Source organism: Terrapene carolina, unplaced genomic scaffold (genome assembly GCF_002925995.2).
Source record: "Terrapene carolina triunguis isolate 2854851 unplaced genomic scaffold, T_m_triunguis-2.0 Scaffold30, whole genome shotgun sequence".
In the NCBI taxonomy this organism is placed as follows: Eukaryota; Metazoa; Chordata; order Testudines; family Emydidae; genus Terrapene; species Terrapene triunguis.
The window spans coordinates 751,734-770,881 of NW_020664381.1; the positions used below are offsets into that span (position 1 = coordinate 751,734).

At 42.0% G+C, this 19,148-nt stretch overlaps 1 protein-coding gene across 5 annotated transcripts in view; it reads right to left on the minus strand.

Annotated features, from left to right (window-relative positions):
* Nucleotides 1–19,148, minus strand: part of LOC112111323 (homeobox protein PKNOX1) — a 60,371-nt gene that overhangs the window by 29,419 nt on the left and 11,804 nt on the right. For all 5 annotated transcript variants that reach the window (XM_024206701.2, XM_024206704.2, XM_024206702.2 and 2 more), the window contains exons 2-3: nt 14,872–14,961; nt 7,805–7,904 (exon numbers count right to left, since the gene is read on the minus strand). In XM_024206701.2, coding sequence (XP_024062469.1) covers nt 7,805–7,855 — 51 coding nt within the window. In that variant the 5' untranslated portion in view covers nt 7,856–7,904; nt 14,872–14,961. The remainder of the gene's footprint in view (nt 1–7,804; nt 7,905–14,871; nt 14,962–19,148) is intronic.

The following is a 19,148-nucleotide window of genomic DNA, read 5'->3' on the forward strand; positions in this document are numbered from 1 at the left end:
GCTGTTTGTACTTTGTTGTCTGACACGGCTGAGCCCTCTTCTAGCTCAACAGGAAATTTTGAGAAAATGACAGAACTTCCTGACCCTCGAGAAGTTCTCTTGGAAGGCTTAGATGATTTTGAAGCCACTATGCCTGGAGAAAGACATAACCGATGGACTTATTTTTTGGCTAACGAAAGGAAGGATGGGCAATGGGAAAACAGACTCATGCATATAATCATAAAGATCGGGCCATATTTTTGCAGAGTCTGTAGGTGGAGGGGTCTTCACCTTGAGTCACTGGAAATTAAAAACAAGTTACCTAAAACTGGGGGCTACTTTCTTTCAGCTGTTTGCTGCTGATGACAGAAGCCAAGACACACCAAAACCAGAAGACTACTTTGTGGCAGAGTGCTCCTGAGGTACAAAACAAAACAAACAAAAAAAAGAACCACCGCTCTGCTCCTGAGGGAATTCTGTGCTACTGCGCATGCACAGAAATCATGTGCAGTGCAGAATTTTCTTTTCTCAGCACAAAATACATTCTGCCAAGAAGTGCTGCAGTTATGCCTTTTGCCCACCAGGGGCTGCTGTGGCGCCAGAACAGACAGCAGATGCTCCTGGGTGGGAGCAGCCCCAGCTGCAGGTAGGGAAGAGAAAAGGCTCTGGTCCTCACAGCGCCCTGCCTGTGGGGCTAGGTCAGGAGGCGTGGGATATGGGGGGATGGTCAGGGTGGAACATATGGAGCTGCTGGGGAATTACAGACTGGGGTTCAGAAGGGCTAGTGGGGGGACAGAAGGGTGTAGGCTCATGGTGAGAGAGGTGGCTGGCTGAGTGGGAGTTCAGGGACACATGGGGACAGGGGCAGATTTGCCTAATTGAATTAAAGAGGTGAGGGTCTGCACAGGGGAGACTCCCTAACAACCCTTCCGCCTCACCCCGCAAAAAACTGTTCCATACTTCTCCCACCCACACCCAACAACCATCCAAGTTCACACCCAGGCTCCCTCCCAGCAATTACTTTCCTGTCCCTCAACTCCTCCATTACCCTTCAATGTATACCCCAAATTAAGAAACACAGTAAAAGAACTAAAAAAGAGCCACCGTGGCTTAACAACCATGTAAAAGAAGCAGTGAGAGATAAAAAAATACTTCCTTTAAAAAGTGGAAGTCAAATCCTATTGAGGCAAATAGAAAGGAGCATAAACACTGCCAAATTAAGTGCAAGAATGTAATAAGAAAAGCCAAAGAGGAGTTTGAAGAATGGCTAGCCAAAAACTCCAAAGGTAATAAAATGTTTTTTAAGTATATCAGAAGCAGGAAGCCTGCTAAACAACCAGTGGGGCCCCTTGATGATCGAGATACAAAACAAGCGCTTAAAGACGATAAAGTCACTGCGGAGAAACTAAATGGATTCTTTGCTTCAGTCTTCATGGCTGAGGATGTTAGGGAGATTCCCAAACCTGAGCCAGCTTTCGTAGGTGACAAATCTGAGGAACTGTCACAGATTGAAGTGTCACTAAAGGAGGTTTTGGAATTAATTGATAAACTTAACATTAACAAGTCACCGGGACCAGATGGCATTCACCCAAGAGTTCTGAAAGAACTCAAATGTGAAGTTGCGGAACTATTAACTAAGGTTTGTAACCTGTCCTTTAAATCGGCTTCTGTACCCAATGACTGGAAGTTAGCTAATGTAACACCAATATTTAAAAAGGGCTCTAGAGGTGATCCCGGCAATTACAGACCGGTAAGTCTAACGTCGGTACCGGGCAAATTAGTCGAAACAATAGTTAAGAATAAAATTGTCAGACACGTAGAAAAACAAACTGTTGAGCAATAGTCAACATGGTTTCTATAAAGGGAAATTGTGTCTTACTAATCTATTAGAGTTCTTTGAAGGGGTCAACAAACATGTGGACAAGGGGGATCCAGTGGACATAGTGTACTTAGATTTCCAGAAAGCCTTTGACAAGGTCCCTCACTAAAGGCTCTTACGTAAATTAAGCTGTCATGGGATAAAAGGGAAGGTCCTTTCATGGATTGAGAACTGGTTAAAAGACTGGGAACAAAGAGTAGGAATTAATGGTAAATTCTCAGAATGGAGAGGGGTAACTAGTGGTGTTCCCCAAGGGTCAGTCCTCGGACCAATCCTATTCAACTTATTCATAAATGATCTGGAGAAAGGGGTAAACAGTTAGGTGGCAAAGTTTGCAGACGATACTAAACTGCTCAAGATAGTTAAGACCAAAGCAGACCGTGACGAACTTCAAAAAGATCTCACAAAACTAAGTGATTGGGCAACAAAATGGCAAATGAAATTTAATGTGGATAAATGTAAAGTAATGCACATTGGAAAAAATAACCCAACTACATATACAATATGATGGGGGCTAATTTAGCTACAACAAGTCAGGAAAAAGATCTTGGAGTCATCGTGGATAGTTCTCTGAAGATGTCCGTGCAGTGTGCAGAGGCAATCCAAAAAGCAAACAGGATGTTAGGGATCATTAAAAAGGGGATAGAGAATAAGACTGAAAATATATTATTGCCCTTATATAAATCGATGGTACGCCCACATCTCGAATACTGCGTACAGATGTGGTCTCCTCATCTCAAAAAAGATATGCTGGCACTAGAAAAGGTTCAGAAAAGGGCAACTAAAATGATTAGGGGTTTGGAACGGGTCCCATATGAGGAGAGATTAAAGAGGCTAGGACTCTTCAGCTTGGAAAAGAGGAGACTAAGGGGGGATATGATAGAGGTATATAAAATCATGAGTGATGTGGGAGAAAGTGGATAAGGAAAAGTTATTTACTTATTCGCATAATACAAGAACTAGGGGTCACCAAATGAAATTACTAGGCAGCAGGTTTAAAACAAATACAAGGAAGTTCTTCTTCACGCAGTGCACAGTCAACTTGTGGAACTCCTTACCTGAGGAAGTTGTGAAGGCTAGGACTATAACAGCGTTTAAAAGAGAACTGGATAAATTCATGGCGGTTAAGTCCATTAATGGCTATTAGCCACGATGGGTAAGGAATGGTGTCCCTAGCCTCTGTTTGTCAGAGGATGGAGATGGATGGCAGGAGAGAGATCACTTGATCATTGCCTGTTCGGTCCACTCCCTCTGGGGCACCTGGCATTGGCCACGGTCGGTAGACAGGATACTGAGCTAGATGGACCTTTGGTCTGACCCGGTACGGCCGTTCTTATGACTTCCCCAAGTCTTTACACTGCTTCTGAGGGGTCAGGAAATACATTTCTGTATTGTAGTTTAAATAAATTATTACTCAAATTACATACTTGCTGACAGGTTTTTTTTTTAAATAAATTACCAAAATAATTGAAACTGGCATGATTATATTGTGTTATTTTGACAAATAAAATATGCAGACTTTTGCCAAATTTTAAACTATTGTATACAGAATTTTTAATTTATGGCGCAGAATTTTTAATTTTTTGGCCGTAGAATTCCCGCATTCTTGTTGGTTGTTATAACCTTAATACATATTCTTCACAACTCAGAGACAGATGTAGGTTTCATTTTTAGAACGTACACACTATACATTTAAGTGATTTATTTTGAAAACTTTTCAGATTCGTTTTACAGCTATATCAGAAAAGGAATGATTGTTTGGTTATTTCATTTACCAAAGGTAATTGAAGCAGGTATTTATGAAGTCACTGGGAGGTGAACTATCTCCAATTCAACATGTTAATCTTTAATATTTGGAGGATTTTCTTGCCCTGCTGTACTAGGAGGAGAACATCACCAGACAGACATTTAAAAAAATTGTATTTAACTAAAACAACGTTATGTATTCTGGATTTTTTTCTTCAACAGGAAACTTAATATTTTAACAAAACAAGCATATGAATTTTGAATTTAGTTAAACATTCAAGTTTTTTAAAATCAGTTTTGTTTTTGTTAAAACTGTTTTATTGAAAAAACAAAAACAAAAATTAAAATCGACTATGTCAGCCAGGTCAACATGAGAAATTTAAAATATTGGCTTCTGCAGCTAACTCAGTTGTCTTCACCTTCATTTTCCTATTTGTTCGTTATCTGGACAATAAAAACAAGCTTTTTTCAGGTCCCAAACGATTTCTCAATTTGGAATGAATTAGTCCAGAGGAAGAAAATATTCTTTCTACGCTGGCAGAAGCTACTGCTGTTAAAAGTGAGATATTCACTTCAATAGTCTCTGAATCCAAGTACTTAAGTGACTTCCACCAGTTCACTGGTGTGACTTTCTTTAAAACATCAGCAGCAAACATATTTCTTGAATGGTTCACCCTTAGCTCTGAAGGCAGGGCCGGCTCCAGCTTCCTTGCCGCCCCAAGCGGTGAAGCAAAAAAAAAAATAAATAAATAAAAAAATAAAGCCAATCGGCGGCACTTCAGCGGCGGGCCCTTCACTCCCTCTCTTCCTCTTTGGCGGCACTTCGGCAGTAGCTCAAAGAGGAAGAGAGGGACTGAGGGCCCCGCCGCCGAATGGCCGCCGAAGACCCAGACGTGCTGCCCCTTTCCATTGGCCGCCCCAAGCACCTGCTTCCTTCGCTGGTGCCTGGAGCCGGCCCTGTCTGAAGGGTATTATAGTTGGCATTATGGAGGGATGATTGCTGGATGTCCATGTCATAGCCAACTCCTCTTCTTCAGCAGTTAAGGTTTGATCCTGGTACTGAGTATTGAGAATATTTGCAAGAAAATGAGCTGTAAATAGTGCTTGTCCCATTCATTTTTTAATACTTGTAATTTAACTCTGTTATTGCATATTTTTCTTTTTAAGATCTCACTCAGTTCCTTCCAAATTTCAACAGCGTCAGCAATAAAACAGCTATTTCCCTGCATTTTGTTCAAGGCTACAGAAACAGACTTCAGGGTACTCAGCATATGTTCAACATTTCTCTTAAGCCCAGTGTTGAGAACTTTGGCTGTGACAGTGCCATCTATTTTTTCCCAATTTTATTCACAAACTGTCATCAAATTAGGCCAGTTCTTGATATAGTGCTCGAAACAGTCCACTACTGAGTTCCATCACACGTCTTGTGGGAGAGTTAGCGTGGTTCCTCCCATGTTTTTCAGAGCAGCTGCTGCAAAGTGGCTATTATGGAAGTATTTTGCAATTTCAACAACATTAGCCTTTATTTCTGGAACACTGAAGTCTTTGGCTAGGAGGTGCATCAAATGAGCACTTCAACCATATGTTATTAGCTTGGGACTCTCTTCTAAATAATTTCTTCTCATCTTGGATACATTTGCAGCATCGTCTGTGACCAAGCTGCATACTAGACATTTGAATTTTTTTTCAGTTTGTTATAGCTTTTACTGCGTGTGCATTTCCTGATGTATCAATTGTTTCGGTAAGGAAGACATTCCCTTCTTCTTTTGTCACACAAGCACATACAGCAGGATAATTGTGGACATTGCTCCACCCATCAAGACTCAGGTTAACAATTTTACCCTCTAGACCTTTTGCACACTGCTCAATTTCACTTTCATACACTTTTTATCCAACAATTTGCCTGCGACATCTGCTCTGTTGGTGGACTGTATCCTGGTTTTAAGGACTGAACCATGTTAATGAAGTGTGGGTTCTCAATCATATGGAAAGGAGAGTTTGTTGCATAAACAAACCGGGCAATTTTTTCATCAATTACGTCTTTTTGTAATCTGCTGGTTCTTATCACAAACTTATCTATGGCTGTTTCTGGATGATGGAGATTTTTTTTTTTCTTTTTGCTACAGGTGATATACTGTGGCTATGTGACATACATGATGTGACTACACTATCATTGGCAGATAACTCTGAAACTATAGAAAATGATGGTGATCTTGAAGGTGGGTAGTCTTCAGAATCCTGTATGTTGAGGATGGATTCTCCTAAACAAAATAAGCCAATGCCATTATTTAATTATTACCAGCATACTGCTCATTTAGTACATCTCTACCTTGATATAACGCTACCTGATATAACACGAATTCGGATATAACGCGGTAAAGCAGTGCTCCGGGGGGCTGGGGGGGGGGGCGGCGCGGGGCTGCGCACTCCGGTGGATCAAAGCAAGTTCAATATAACGTGGTTTCACCTATAATGCGGTAAGATTTTTTGGCTCCCGAGGACAGCGTTATATCGAGGTAGAGGTGTATTATTCATTGCATTCACTGACACTCAGTACTACTTTAAAGGTGAAATTGTAAAAGGAAGATCAGCCTATTTCAGCTATTTATTTGATCACAACTGCATCTAAAATGATAGTAGCAGAGAGTAACAACTATATTTTTTGCTCGAACATGAGAATTCAAGAATAGTCCAGAAGGAAGATAGGCAGTCCTTAAGAAAGAAGTATGAAATAAAAAAAGTTTACCAACCTGAAGATCCTGCATGTTCAGACATGTTCCTTTGATCATCTTCAACGCAGCTTCCTCCTGAGAAGGAACACTTCTCATGATGTTGTTTCATTCAGGCAACCAGGCCTTGCATTTCTTTGTTGCACTGTTTGCATTTTGCAAGCATGCCTGTCTTACCCACAGGTAAAGGAACTTCATTAAAATATTCCCAAACTGGATCTCTTATGGCCTGCTGCCATTATAGGTTTTCCCTTCTAGTGAGAGAATGGTATGGCAGATCTCAAATCAATGAAGGCTACACTCAGAAAGACCTCAAGACTTCTGGAATATGCTGCTCAAACAGTTTCACTTTTGTTTCTACTGCCTGTCCCTCCTGTCTCACATTTATCTCCAGACTTCTTCTCCTTGTCCAGATCTATTCCGCCCCCAACGATCTTCTATTCATTGAACTTTTTGAAACTTTGCACTTTTAGAGAGATGTAAGGGATTGACTCTGTGTACACAAATTTGCAGAGGAACAATAGGGTTGATGTCTTATTTCTCACTTCTATATATTATGTATTTATTTAAAAACATTTTTGCTGTTAACAAGCATGTTATCTCTGGAGTGGAGACACAAATCCACTGTTTGAGAACTGCAAAACTAAGCATCACTTATGGTATCTTCTAAACTGAGCACTGAGTCCCATTGGGTAGACAGAAAGATTAACCTAAATAATCTATACAAAAGTCCCTGGAACCCCATAGGATTGGGTCCCTAATCCATGAACTATTGGAACTCATTTACAAAACTTTTCTTAAACATTACATGAATATATTGTCTCATACTACAGAATTAGAATTTATAATCCCTATTCCACGATGAGATATCTTTGAGCTATAATGTATGTTAAATAAAACTATCTTTAGATAAATGCTTTTTGAGGAAAAAAAACTAATAAAAAAATCCAATTTAAATAAAATTAAAAAAAAAAATCTGATTTTTTTTTTAAATCATTGATTTTTATCCACCCTGCAACCAGCTCTTTACCAAGGCACATAAGTATTCTAAACTAAGTAAACCAATCAAAGAAAAGGATTTATGGAAAAAAAGCTCTCCAAAATAAAAGCAAGAGGTACTCCAAACAGAAGATAGCAATGTAGAGAATTGCCTCTTTGGAAATAAAAGATAACTGACTGTTCAGCTAACCAGGCTTCTTTGTAGGGGAAGCAACAACTCATTTTTCCTTCTGACAGTTAACACTGTCTCTATCTACTGGCAGGAAGACTTGTACCTACTGCTCAAGCTGGCATACAGCAATAACGGAGAACAGGTCTTCAGAGTGCGGATCAATGGCATGACTTTTTAGGAACCACTGCTCAAAGATGCAACATCATATCACATCACATATAGAGCCTAACCTAAAACAAAAAGGTCATTTTTCACTTGCTAATAGTAATGCAATACATAGAGGAGAAAAAATGCTCTCACTTGTTGTCCATCTTGATAGTTGTCTATACTTAATGTCTGTGTTGCCATCATGGTTAATGAAGGGTTTATAATGTCAAATCATCACAAGTGAGAACACATTCTAGAAAAGAGGAAAAGATGTCAGTTACAAAAATAATCTTTTTTAAAATGGATTCTACACAATGCAAAAAATGTTGACAAAATTTCTGTCTGCAATAGCAAAGCGAATCAGTTATTTAATTGACAATGCAATTATATTCATTTTTTAGGCAGCCATCACTCTCGCAAACAAAACATTTAAGTTAATTGAGCTATGGCAATTTAAGGCTCTGAACCCTACACGTTTTCCTTCTGTAATGTGTCTAGTCATCAGGAGTGCTTTGGTTGTTGCCAAATCTTTCCCACACTCTTGCATATCACTGTAGTATGTGACCATTAAGATGACTAATTACTCATTGTTTTCCAGATGTATTCTATTTTCTAGATATTAAAAACAGTCTCAAGTGGAGTTTTCCATTGAGAAAACATTTCAGATAGTTTGAAGAATATTCTCCATTTTCATTTTGTTGAAGGGCTTTCATATCATGAACAGAGGAAGGTCATAGCTAAGGATACTAGTTAGTCACAGAGGTCATGGCAGTCACGGATTCCATGACTTTACCAGACCTCCATGACTTCTTTGGCTTCAGCTGTCAGGGACTGAAGCTGGGACTGTGGCTTTGGCCAGGGCTGTGTGCCCTGCCCCGTAGCTGAGGCTGGAGCCGGGACTGTGCGCCTTCAGCTGGGGCTGTGTATCCCCTACCCCTTTGGCCAGGGCTTGAGCTGGAGTCATGCACAAACCCCTGCCCCCCAGCCTGGGGCCTGGGCCATACGCCGCTGCCACCCTCCCATGGCCGGAGCCATCCGTTGTTGTCCACTCCTCTCTCCCCGCTGGGGCTGTGTACTCCTGCCCCATGGCTTTGGCCGGAACCGGGGCTGTGCACTTTGGCTGCTGCCAAGGCCGGAGCTGGGGCTGTGCACTGTGGCTGCTGCCAAGGCCGGAGCTGGGGCTGTGTGCCCCTGCCCCGCAGCTGCGGCTGGAGCTGGAGTCGGGGTTGTGCGTGCCCCCCGCCCATGGCAGTGGGGCTGGTGCTGTCAGTCCGTACCCCCCATTGGGGCTCCAGCTGTCATTCTTCTTCCTTACCTACCCCACCCTCCGCCAGCCCTGTCTCCTGGTTACTTTTAGTAAAGTCACAGACAGGTCACGGGCTCCTGTGAATTTTTATTTATTGCCAGTGACTTTTACTAACAATAACCATGACAAAATCTTAACCTTAGTCTTAGCTCTTTGGGACAAACCTTTGTATGTGTTTATATGGAACCTAATTGAGCTCCTATCCTGATTGGGGCCTCTGGGCACTACTGTACATTTTCACTGATTTTAAGGCCAGAAAGGTCCATTCTGATCATCTGATCTTCTGCATAGTGCAGGCCATAGAACAGCATCCAGCAATTCCTAAATCAAGCCTTTATCCTGTGGTTGAGCTAGAGCATAATTTTAGAAAGACATTCAATTTTGTGAAGAAAGAGGATTGGATTCATATTCCTAGATCCTTTAAACCTTTGTTTACAGTATTAATGAAAAACTAGGAGGAGGCTATTTTCTGGTTCTGGTCTGGAGACAGCAAAGATCTCACGAGAACAGGCATTTTTACAATATTTCAGTCCAAGATAGTAGAAGCCTCATAAGAACACCTGATCTTGGCAGAAGATACACCATTCCAAGTCAAAAACCTCACAAGAGCAGATCTTAAGATTCTGTCATTTAATAACTGAAAGCCTAGGCCTGATTTTGTATTCTTGGCCCATCTCCATTTAAAATGCAACTCTCCTTATACTCGCCCCACACAACCCCAAAGCAAGCACTGAAGATACAAGAACTATTAATACTGCATTGCATTCTCATTAATCTAATCAATATAGATATGGGTGGGCAGAGATGCTGGAACAAATTTTTATTGTGGGACTGCTGAAAGCAGAAACCATGTATTTGGCTGCTATTACTACTTCAAGCCAGGGGGTGCTGCTACACCATCAACACCCCTAGTTCCAGCACCCCTGTGGGTGGGTCAGATATTAACAATGTCCTTCATAAAACTTTTCTATTATAACAATCTTTCGTACATAACATTTCTCTTGATAAAGGTATATTGCTATATTGCCATAAACAAAAAACTTACACACATTAATATTGGGATAAAAATCAAAACAAGAAACGTATTTTGTACCTAGATATTACAACACTAGACTTCTATAACACCTTCCATCTAAGGTAAAAGGGATCTCTAAACCTCATTGGTCCATAGTGATTGACACCCAGACATGGTAAAAAGGATGTAAGCGGTGGCCAAAGGCCTGGTTCATAGTTTCGCCATCTGGTGAGGGAGCTCGTTCAGACCCTCAACCAAGCAATAATTTTGAAAATCTGGTTGATATCGATTGTGATGTCAAGGATTGGGTTTGAGATGCTTTACGTCTCTGTGGTCTTTGCCTGTGCCTTTTGGGTTCGTAATGTAGTTGCTGCTGATGCTGGAACAAGGTGTCTCTGCTGCGTCGGTATGCCCGGTAACGTCTTCATATCATTGCAGGTGATATAGCCTGAGAGTATGGAGAGTCGCCTGGGAATCTTTCATTGAGTGGAGGATCTCATCGGTTTTATCAGAGAAAAGTTTTTCCTCTGTCGAATGAGAGACCTTCCCCTTTTACTTGGTGATTTTTCAGAATTCCTGAGAATTGCAGCTATGATGCTCTGTGCATTACTATGGCTGTGGCTGTTGTTCTCGCCGCCGTGTCTGCCACGTCAAGGGACACCTGTAGTGCCGTTCTGGCGACCAGCTGTCCTTCTGTTAGTATGGCTTTGAACTGTGCATGCCTCTCCTCTGGGAGGTCTTTAATAAATTCATTCAGTTTGCCATAATTATCATAGTCATATTTGGCCAGGAGCGCGCTGTAATTTGCAACTCTGAATTGTAGGGTTGCCGAAGAATAGATCTTTCATCCAAAGAGGTTGAATATCTTGCCCTCCTTGTCCTGTGGAGTGGACCTGTACTGTGGTTTGCCGCATTGGTTTATGGCCTCTACTACTAGAGAATTGGGTAGGGGGTGAGAAAAAAAGGAAGTCCATAACCTTGGCGGGCACGTAATACTTCCTATCTAGCTTCTTACATTTTGATGGGTCAGTAGCTGGTGTTTGCCAAATGGTTTCCGCCTGTTCCCTGATGATGTCATTTATGGGCAACACTATTTTAGAAGTCAGACGATGTCTGGAGAATCTGGAGGAGTTTGTGCTGGGTGTCCTGCACCTCCTTGAATGGGATCTCCTGACTCTGTGCTACCCTTCTGAACAGTTCATGGAACTGTTTGAAATCATCAGCCGTGGTGGGAGGTGGCGGCATTATGGCTCTCTGTGGGGACCAAGAAGAGTTATGCACAGGTAATGCTATGTCCTGCTCGGTGCCCTCTTCCCTCTCATCCCCTGTTTCCTCCTGGGCTTCCGAGGTCTCCAGTATGAAGGATGGTGGTGGTGATCTTATTTTACCTCTGGGTGGGGTTAAAGGTCTGTTGTAATGAGCCCTCTATGCTGCCTATAGGTCCCAGGCTGGCCATTGCATAGGAAAGGGCATAGGTGGGCACATCCATGGTTGACCATACCAAGGTTGCATGTCTTGTCCATAGGGATCCTTTGATTTAATGGGTCCCCAGGGTGGTCTGTGTTCTGTGGGTGAAGAGTGGTGTGAAGAGAAGGCATGCTTTTCCTGTTCATCTCATCATCACTCGATAATGGGGGGGGTGGGCGAGGCTGGTCTGATGCTGTATGCTCAGGTGAGCCATCGATGCTGAAGGGTGGTGACTGCACTACTGAAGAGACCACAAGGTCTTTTTTTTTTTATTAATTGGTGTGGTGCCGTTGATTTTGGCACTGTCAGTACTGATGTCATTGTTTTAGATGGTACCGGGGACAGTGCCGATGACTTGTGGCCCCAACTTGCTCAGTATGGATGGTGTCATCTTGGCTCTGTCCGTCGGTGCCAATGGGGTCGCCAGCACCAGTGGTGGAGGCATAGTCACTGGTGTGGGCCTCGGTGCCGTGTCTCTTAACAGTATGGTCGGTGCTTTAGAGGAGAAGGCAGTCTTAGATACATGCCTCGACTCCTTGTCCTTCCGATGGGGCTAGGCAGAGGTCCCAGTGCGGTCTTTGCCAGAGGTACACTGTGCCTCAAAAGTACTCACCCGTGGAGTGGTAGGCACCAAAGATAGCGACCTAGCAGGAGACAGTTTCTTTTTATTCGGCTCTCTCTGTGGTGAAGTCGTGGCTCTTTTCCTTGATCTTTTAGAGGAACGAGCGTTGTCCTTAGTTGAGGTGGATATAGCCGGGGAGCCCCTGTGGAAAGAGTCTGTTGCCCTGGATCAGAGGCCAGTCGCAGAGATTTTTTTAGTAACTGACTAAGACTAACCAAACACCAACTATACTAGGAAAAAACTAAAACTATTTCTAATTATGTTTCTCTAGGTTTGTGAGAGATGCTGGGACACTGCGACGGAGCTCTGTCTCAGGCCAAGGATGGTGGAGAAGGAACTGAGGGGGGTCAGGTCGTGTGCGCACTAGATGAGGCGCCAACGGTGCCACGAGATGACTACTGCACATGTGTCCCCCAAATGGACACTTCTCCTCAAAATGTCTGATCAACGGCGCCGGGATGCACTGACACCTGAAGTGGAGCATCCACAGGGACAGCACTCGAAGAAGAAAGTATTATCTCCATTTTATAGATGGAAAAATTGAGCCATAATGCCGTTTTGGTGACCTCATAATGCTGTTTTGGTGACCTTCCAACTCAGTCCAGCCTCATATTTCTAGCTAACATACGGAAGGAGGCACTGCTCTCCAGTCCACCTAAGGTGGAACACCTATAGGGACACTACTCAAAGAAGAGAGAAGGTTACTCACGCCGTGCAGTAACTGAGGTTCTTTGAGATGTGTCCCCCTATGGGTGCTCCACCTTAGATGCGTCTGCGTCCCTACGCCTAGGATCGGAGATTTTCGGTAGCAGTGCCCATTGGACCACATATGCACCCCATCCCACACCCTGAGTGGTGGCTATATAGCACTGTGCAGTCCAAATGCTATCAGTTCTTCTCTACTGCAGAGTCCATGTTTGAACTCCAAAGCAACGGGACGTAGGGTGAGTAGTGGAGAACCCATAGGGACACACATCTCAAAGAACCTCAGTTATTGCACAGGGTGAGTAACCTTCTCTTCTTTTTTGAGGAGTGTCCCTATAGATGCTCCCCCTTAGGTGACTATAGAGCAGTCCCCCTGGTTGGAAGGCTGCGGCTTCAGATTTGGCTTTGTTACTGATGATAGGACAGTCAGTCAGCCTTAACAGAGCCTTTGATGCCGAGTCCTGCTCAATTGCGTACTGCACGGACGGCCAGGATGCTGCTCTACAAATCTCTGGTATTGGTACATCGTTCAGGAAAGCTACAATAGAAGGCCAATGCCCTATGAACATCTAGCATGTGGAAAAAAGCCTCTTGTTTATTTCCTTGTGGCTTAGAGAAGAAAGATGGAAGGTGGATAGGTTGGTTCAGATGGAATGAAGATGGCACCTTGGGTGGGGTCTTAATGTGACATTAACTTTGAAGAAGACTGCGTAGGACGGGTACGCCAGAAGGGTCCCCATTTTCTCCATGCTACAAGTGGATGTGATGGCTACAAGAAAGGCCATCTTCATTGATAGATGAATGTAGGAACAAGGAGTTCTTGACTTCAATTGGAATCGAGAGAGTTTTGCTCACTACCCTAGCAAATTTGATTGCTACAGTACGAGCCAGTCCGCAGGTATCAGCCAGAACCTGTTTTACAACTTCTAGGGCATGTGGCCACGACCACCTTTGTGGTAAAACATGCCAGACCACATAGGCGATGTCTTAAAGGCTGGCTTCAGACAGTATATGCCCTGCCAGCAGCTGACCCTCTGTGATGATTGCCTAGAACTGTTCTTTTTTGTCCTCAGGGATGTAATCAATAAAATCATGTAACTTTGAGTCATTTGTATTACTATAATTTGACATAAGTGCCTCACAATCAGCAATTCTGAATTATAGAGTCACTGATGAGTATGCCTTTTGTCCAAAGAGATCTAGTCTCTTCCAGTCCTTATCATAGAGGGCAGAGGTGGATTAAGATATATTGAGGCCCTGGGCACAAAGAACATTTGCCCCCCCACACCTTACCCGTAATGAGGCCCCGCCCCCTGCTCCTCCCCTTCCCCCCCGGCCCCTCCTCCTGGCCTGGCTGGAAGCTGGGTCATGGTAAGAGCTGTTCAGGGAGCCCAGGCAGCTGTGGGAAACCCTCGACCCTCCACCTGCCCTGGGCTGCATGCCCTGGGGGAAGGGGGACAGGGACATGGGTCGGGTGCTGCTCATGGTATACAGGTCAACCATGTTCTCCTATTTACTCTCATAATAAACTAAGAAAGTGGACACCCAATGATATTAACTCAAGGCATAACTACCTTGTGGGATTCATTGGTGCAAGATATGGCTAAAAGAGAGCTTTGTAGGATTCAATAAAGAAACAGATATAAACAATGTCATCTGCAGTAAGACTAAATACGGCAGATAGTTATAAGAGATATAAAACTGTATTTTTCAGGGTATAAACCAACCATTAATTGTCTGGGGTCAAGAAGAAACTTCTCCTATGGAATTATTAGTGCATAATTATTCCTTATAGGATTTTTTGTTTATTAAACTACACCTTCCTCTGAAGCATTTAGTACTGGCAACAGTTAGACAGATAAATGTGGGCCACTGACCTGATCCAGTATGACTAGTAGCAGTACCAGTAGTAGTAGTACCAATACTTTCTATACAACCATCTATGTTTTTGTGTTCATACACAGCAAAGTAAAAAAAAAAAAAAAAAGATATTTCTCCTGCCCAAGGCAGGCTAGCGAAGAAAATATAATGGAATTTGCCTCCATCTGCACACTGCCTGTTAAAGGAGGAGTTAACATGGTACCAGCTGCAAGGAAGCTGCTCACCCCTTTATTTCAACTGGACGTAGAGGCCATTGTCTTATTCCAGCAGATTGAATTCCAGGCTCATTGGTGCACAAGATAGCAGATACACACCTAGGAATCAACAAGGAAAAATTCAGATGGAAATAATAATTTGGTAAATAGCTTATCAGCTGGAAATGAATCCCCCCCCCACCCCCAGAAAACAGAGTAAAAAAAAAAAAGGTTTAAAAAAAAAAAAAGGTAAGATGTTTTTTCTACCATTTCTATTTGCAGGGGAAAAAAGGATATATTAAAAAAGAATAAACTGCCCAGTCTTTATTGTTGACTTGCCCTCATCTTACAACCTCCAATGTTGCTTTTGCTAGTGCTTGCAAAAGAAAGCAAATATTGTGACTGCTGATCTTCTTTCCACTGTATGTGGAACCTTTGTATTTTACTCTCTGGATCAACATCCATTTGCTTGGGCAACACAAGGCAAATTCCAAAATAAATCCAGTGATGGCAAATCGGAACAACTGTGTACTGTCTTAAAGAAAGCTCTTCCATATCAAATCAAACACAGAGTCAAGAACTATTAATCAGCTTTTTTGATATCCTTCTTAATTGTACTCTCTCAAAATACTACATGAAAAAATATGCAGAATGTAATGTTAAGAATTATTCATCCCATATGCAGAGAGCTAGTAGGTTGTATTATAGGTTTACACAGCAGTTTAAAAAGCCTACTTTAAATTAGCACTTAATATTGAATTGGATTTGACATTTTAAAACTAGTATTTAAAACTAGCATAAAACTGATGCAGAAATTATGAAAGTGTACTCAGAAAATATGGTTCCTGAAAACACTATTGAAAAATGACAGTTAACCCAGGAGCAAAATTTATGGTCAATAAAACTATCTCAGGGGAATGGTCAAGATGCTAACGCCATAGAGAGGTCGAGCAGTGAAACAACAGCTAAAAAGCAGTGATTCTTTAATACACAGTTGTGATTTAAAATAAAACTATGTATTCACTTATTCAAGACTCCATATTTCTAATCACAAAGCAATTTTTCTAAAATTTAGCTAGAATGAAAAAAGACAAACGCCAAATCCAAATTTTGAAAACTGAATTGGAAATGGTTGGATTTGAGATCTAGAACTTCAGTTGTGTTCAGTGTAGAACCAATACCTCAAAGGGCCAGTTTTTGATTCCTGGGATAAACTATAATGAGGACACAGTGGCTCTAGTACTTTCTCCCTTATCCACCAAAGCCCCACCTCCCCCAAGCAGCTGTTCACCCCTTGTTTTCTGCAACTCTACACTGTTGTCTTTGTGCAGAGAGATCCTGTGGCCTCAGTACTGCAATTGCAGGCAGGATATCTGGGGATTACTACATTTTTAGATCAATCTCTGATAATTTTCATATGACTTTACATTGTGTCTCTTCATATAACCTTGTAGTGGGTCTACCCATGTGTGACCTCTGTTTTCATGAAACTTTGTATCAAAGCCTCATATAGAAACCTTGTATTGATGAGCCTTGGTATATGGAAACTTTGTATCAAAGCCTCATGTAGAAACTTTGCATTGCCCTCGGTATAATGTTATAGCCCCTAAGGAGAGAATAAGATAGAAGAAAAATGTCTTTTTGCTAGCAGTAGAACAAGATCTTCCCCCCCACACACACACACTCTTAATCAATTGTCCTGTTGAATGAACGAGGTGTGAATGAGGAAGGCATGGAAGGCAGCACCTCCAGACAGCCTCAACCTTTGGAGAGGGGCTGGGAGCCAGACAAGCAGACATATTGACAGCCTCGGGGGTTAGAAGCAAGCACCTTCTTTTGGAAACACCCTCTTTGCAGCATTGGGACAACACCCAGAAGAAAGCAGCACAAAGGACCAATGGACACAGACACAGATTTTGAATCTGGTATAGATTTGCATGAGAGGGAAGCTGCTATAAAAGTGAGGTGTCTTGCAGAGGACCCCGGGTCTCGTCTTGTCAACATGGGAGCACCAATCTGGATCGGCAGAAGCCCGGCTCCACCCCCTCCCCCATCTAACTCACCTGGCCAGTGCAGTTAAGGGGAGCAACTAACTGGTAACAACAACAAGACGGAGTGTGCGTGTGTGTGTGTGAGAGAGTGTACTATATATATATATATATATATATACACACACTATGCATATGATACAATGTTAATTAATACATGCATTACTAATAAATGTGGCGTTTTGCCTTTTTCCCCCTGAAAAGATCCTGTGCAGTACTTTAAGTACAACACATTAGCTTTATGAATTTTATCGGTACATGTTATATGTATTGTTGTGGGCTAGGGATTGTATTCTACTCTATGGGGGAGGGTTAACACTGCTCCTCTAGGAATTAAAAACAGTCCCTTGACCCTCCCTCATGTAAGACACCAAGTGTAAGCAGAGAAAGGTGCTGAAGGAGGACAGGACCTAGGTGGAAGGGTGCTACTGAAGTGTGGAGACTGGATGGGAAAGGATGCTGTGGGAGGAAATTGTGTTAGTCTGGATGGGAGGGAATCACATGGGGTTGTCGTTGTGCAGTCCTCCCCATGAAGATACTTGAGGCATTAGCAGACCACTGTGTTTTCCTCCAGAAGACATCAGATGAGAAAATGATGGAGGGAGGGTTGGAGGAGGTTTGCATGTGCTGTCCTCTTAAGGATCTTTTTGGAGGTAAAGGGAGTGGGGGGGAGAGGAGACAGGAGTGCCACAGGAAATCATGGGGCCTCCATAGGTTGGGACAGTGTGAAGCCTGGGTTTGAGTCTAATATTGCTGAGATTTTTTAAAACTAATTTTATTCCTCATGTAGTCCTAGAAATAGGGCAAGATTTAAAGAGGGTAAAAAGAGGGAAGGTATGAGCATTCATATAGAACAGATTTAGCTGTTGAGAAGAAAATTAAAGGAATCAAAGGACATAAAGAGAAGAAATTCTTTAATTGCCTAAACACCAATGCTAGGACCCTGGTAATAAAAGGAATTGCTCATTTTTTTAGCATAAATTCAGTCTGGTTGTTATTACTGAAACCTGGTGGTGATTAGAATGTTAAAATCAATGGTTACACCCTATTTAAAAAGGATAAAGTGGGCAAAAGGGGCGAGGGAGTGGCACTCTATGTCAAAAATAACATTACCTGTTTCTGAATCACTGACAACTTAGAATAAAATGATCCTGAATATTTATGGATCAGTGTCCTAACAGATAAAGCACAAGATGGGGTATTAGTTGGTGTCTACTACAGACCAGCAAAACACACTAGGGAACAGGATGACCAGCTCCTTACACACTTACCTATAATATATAGGGGGAAATGCTACATGGTCATGGAGGACTTCAATTTGAGTGACATATTCTGGATGTCTCATGCTGCCAGCAATAAAATATCCTTGGATTTCTAAATAGTATAGATGACAATTTCCTAATTCAAGAAGTGTTGCATCCAACATGGGGGAAACTCTATATAAGACCTCATCTTAACATATAAAAAGGAGCTGGTCACAGAACTAAAAATTAATGGTAGCTAAGCTACAAGTGATCATGACTTGATTATTCTGTTTGCACACTAAATATGTAAAGTCCAGAGCAGTAATATATATACGTGGTACTTTAAAAGGGCTAATTTCACAAAATTTAACACACTTATACCCAAGTCAGGTGGGAGGAGGAATTTAATCAGAGAAATGTGAATGATAATTGGGACTCATTTAGAACACCATACTAAATGCCCAAAATCTCACAACTGAGGAAGAATACCATATTAGTTTAAAAAAAAAAATCTACCTGGTAGAGGAAGTGAAGGCACACACACATATATATTATATAAAAATGGAAAAAATGGAAGTTGACAGTAGTTAATATAAATCAGAAGCTAGGAATGGTATAATATTGATAAGGAAAGCAAAGGGATACAAGAAGATATCTATGACCGGAAGAGTTAAGGACAGTATGGAGTTTTTTAAAGTGTATTAGCAACAACAAGAATCCTAACAATAGTATTGGCCCATTACTAGATGAAAATGGTAGATTTATCAGTAGTAATGCAGAAAAGGCAGAGGTGTTCAATATATATTTTTGTTCTGTATATAGGGGAAAAAAAGATGAGGTAGTTATATCATATGATAACATTCTTTCCATTCCACTAGTATCTCAGGAGGATGTTAAACAGCAGCTACTGAAGTTGGACACTTAAATCAGCAGGCCCACATAACTTGTATCCAAGAGTTTTAAAAGAACTGGCTGAGGTGCTCACTGGACCGTTAATGTTGATTTTCAATAAGTA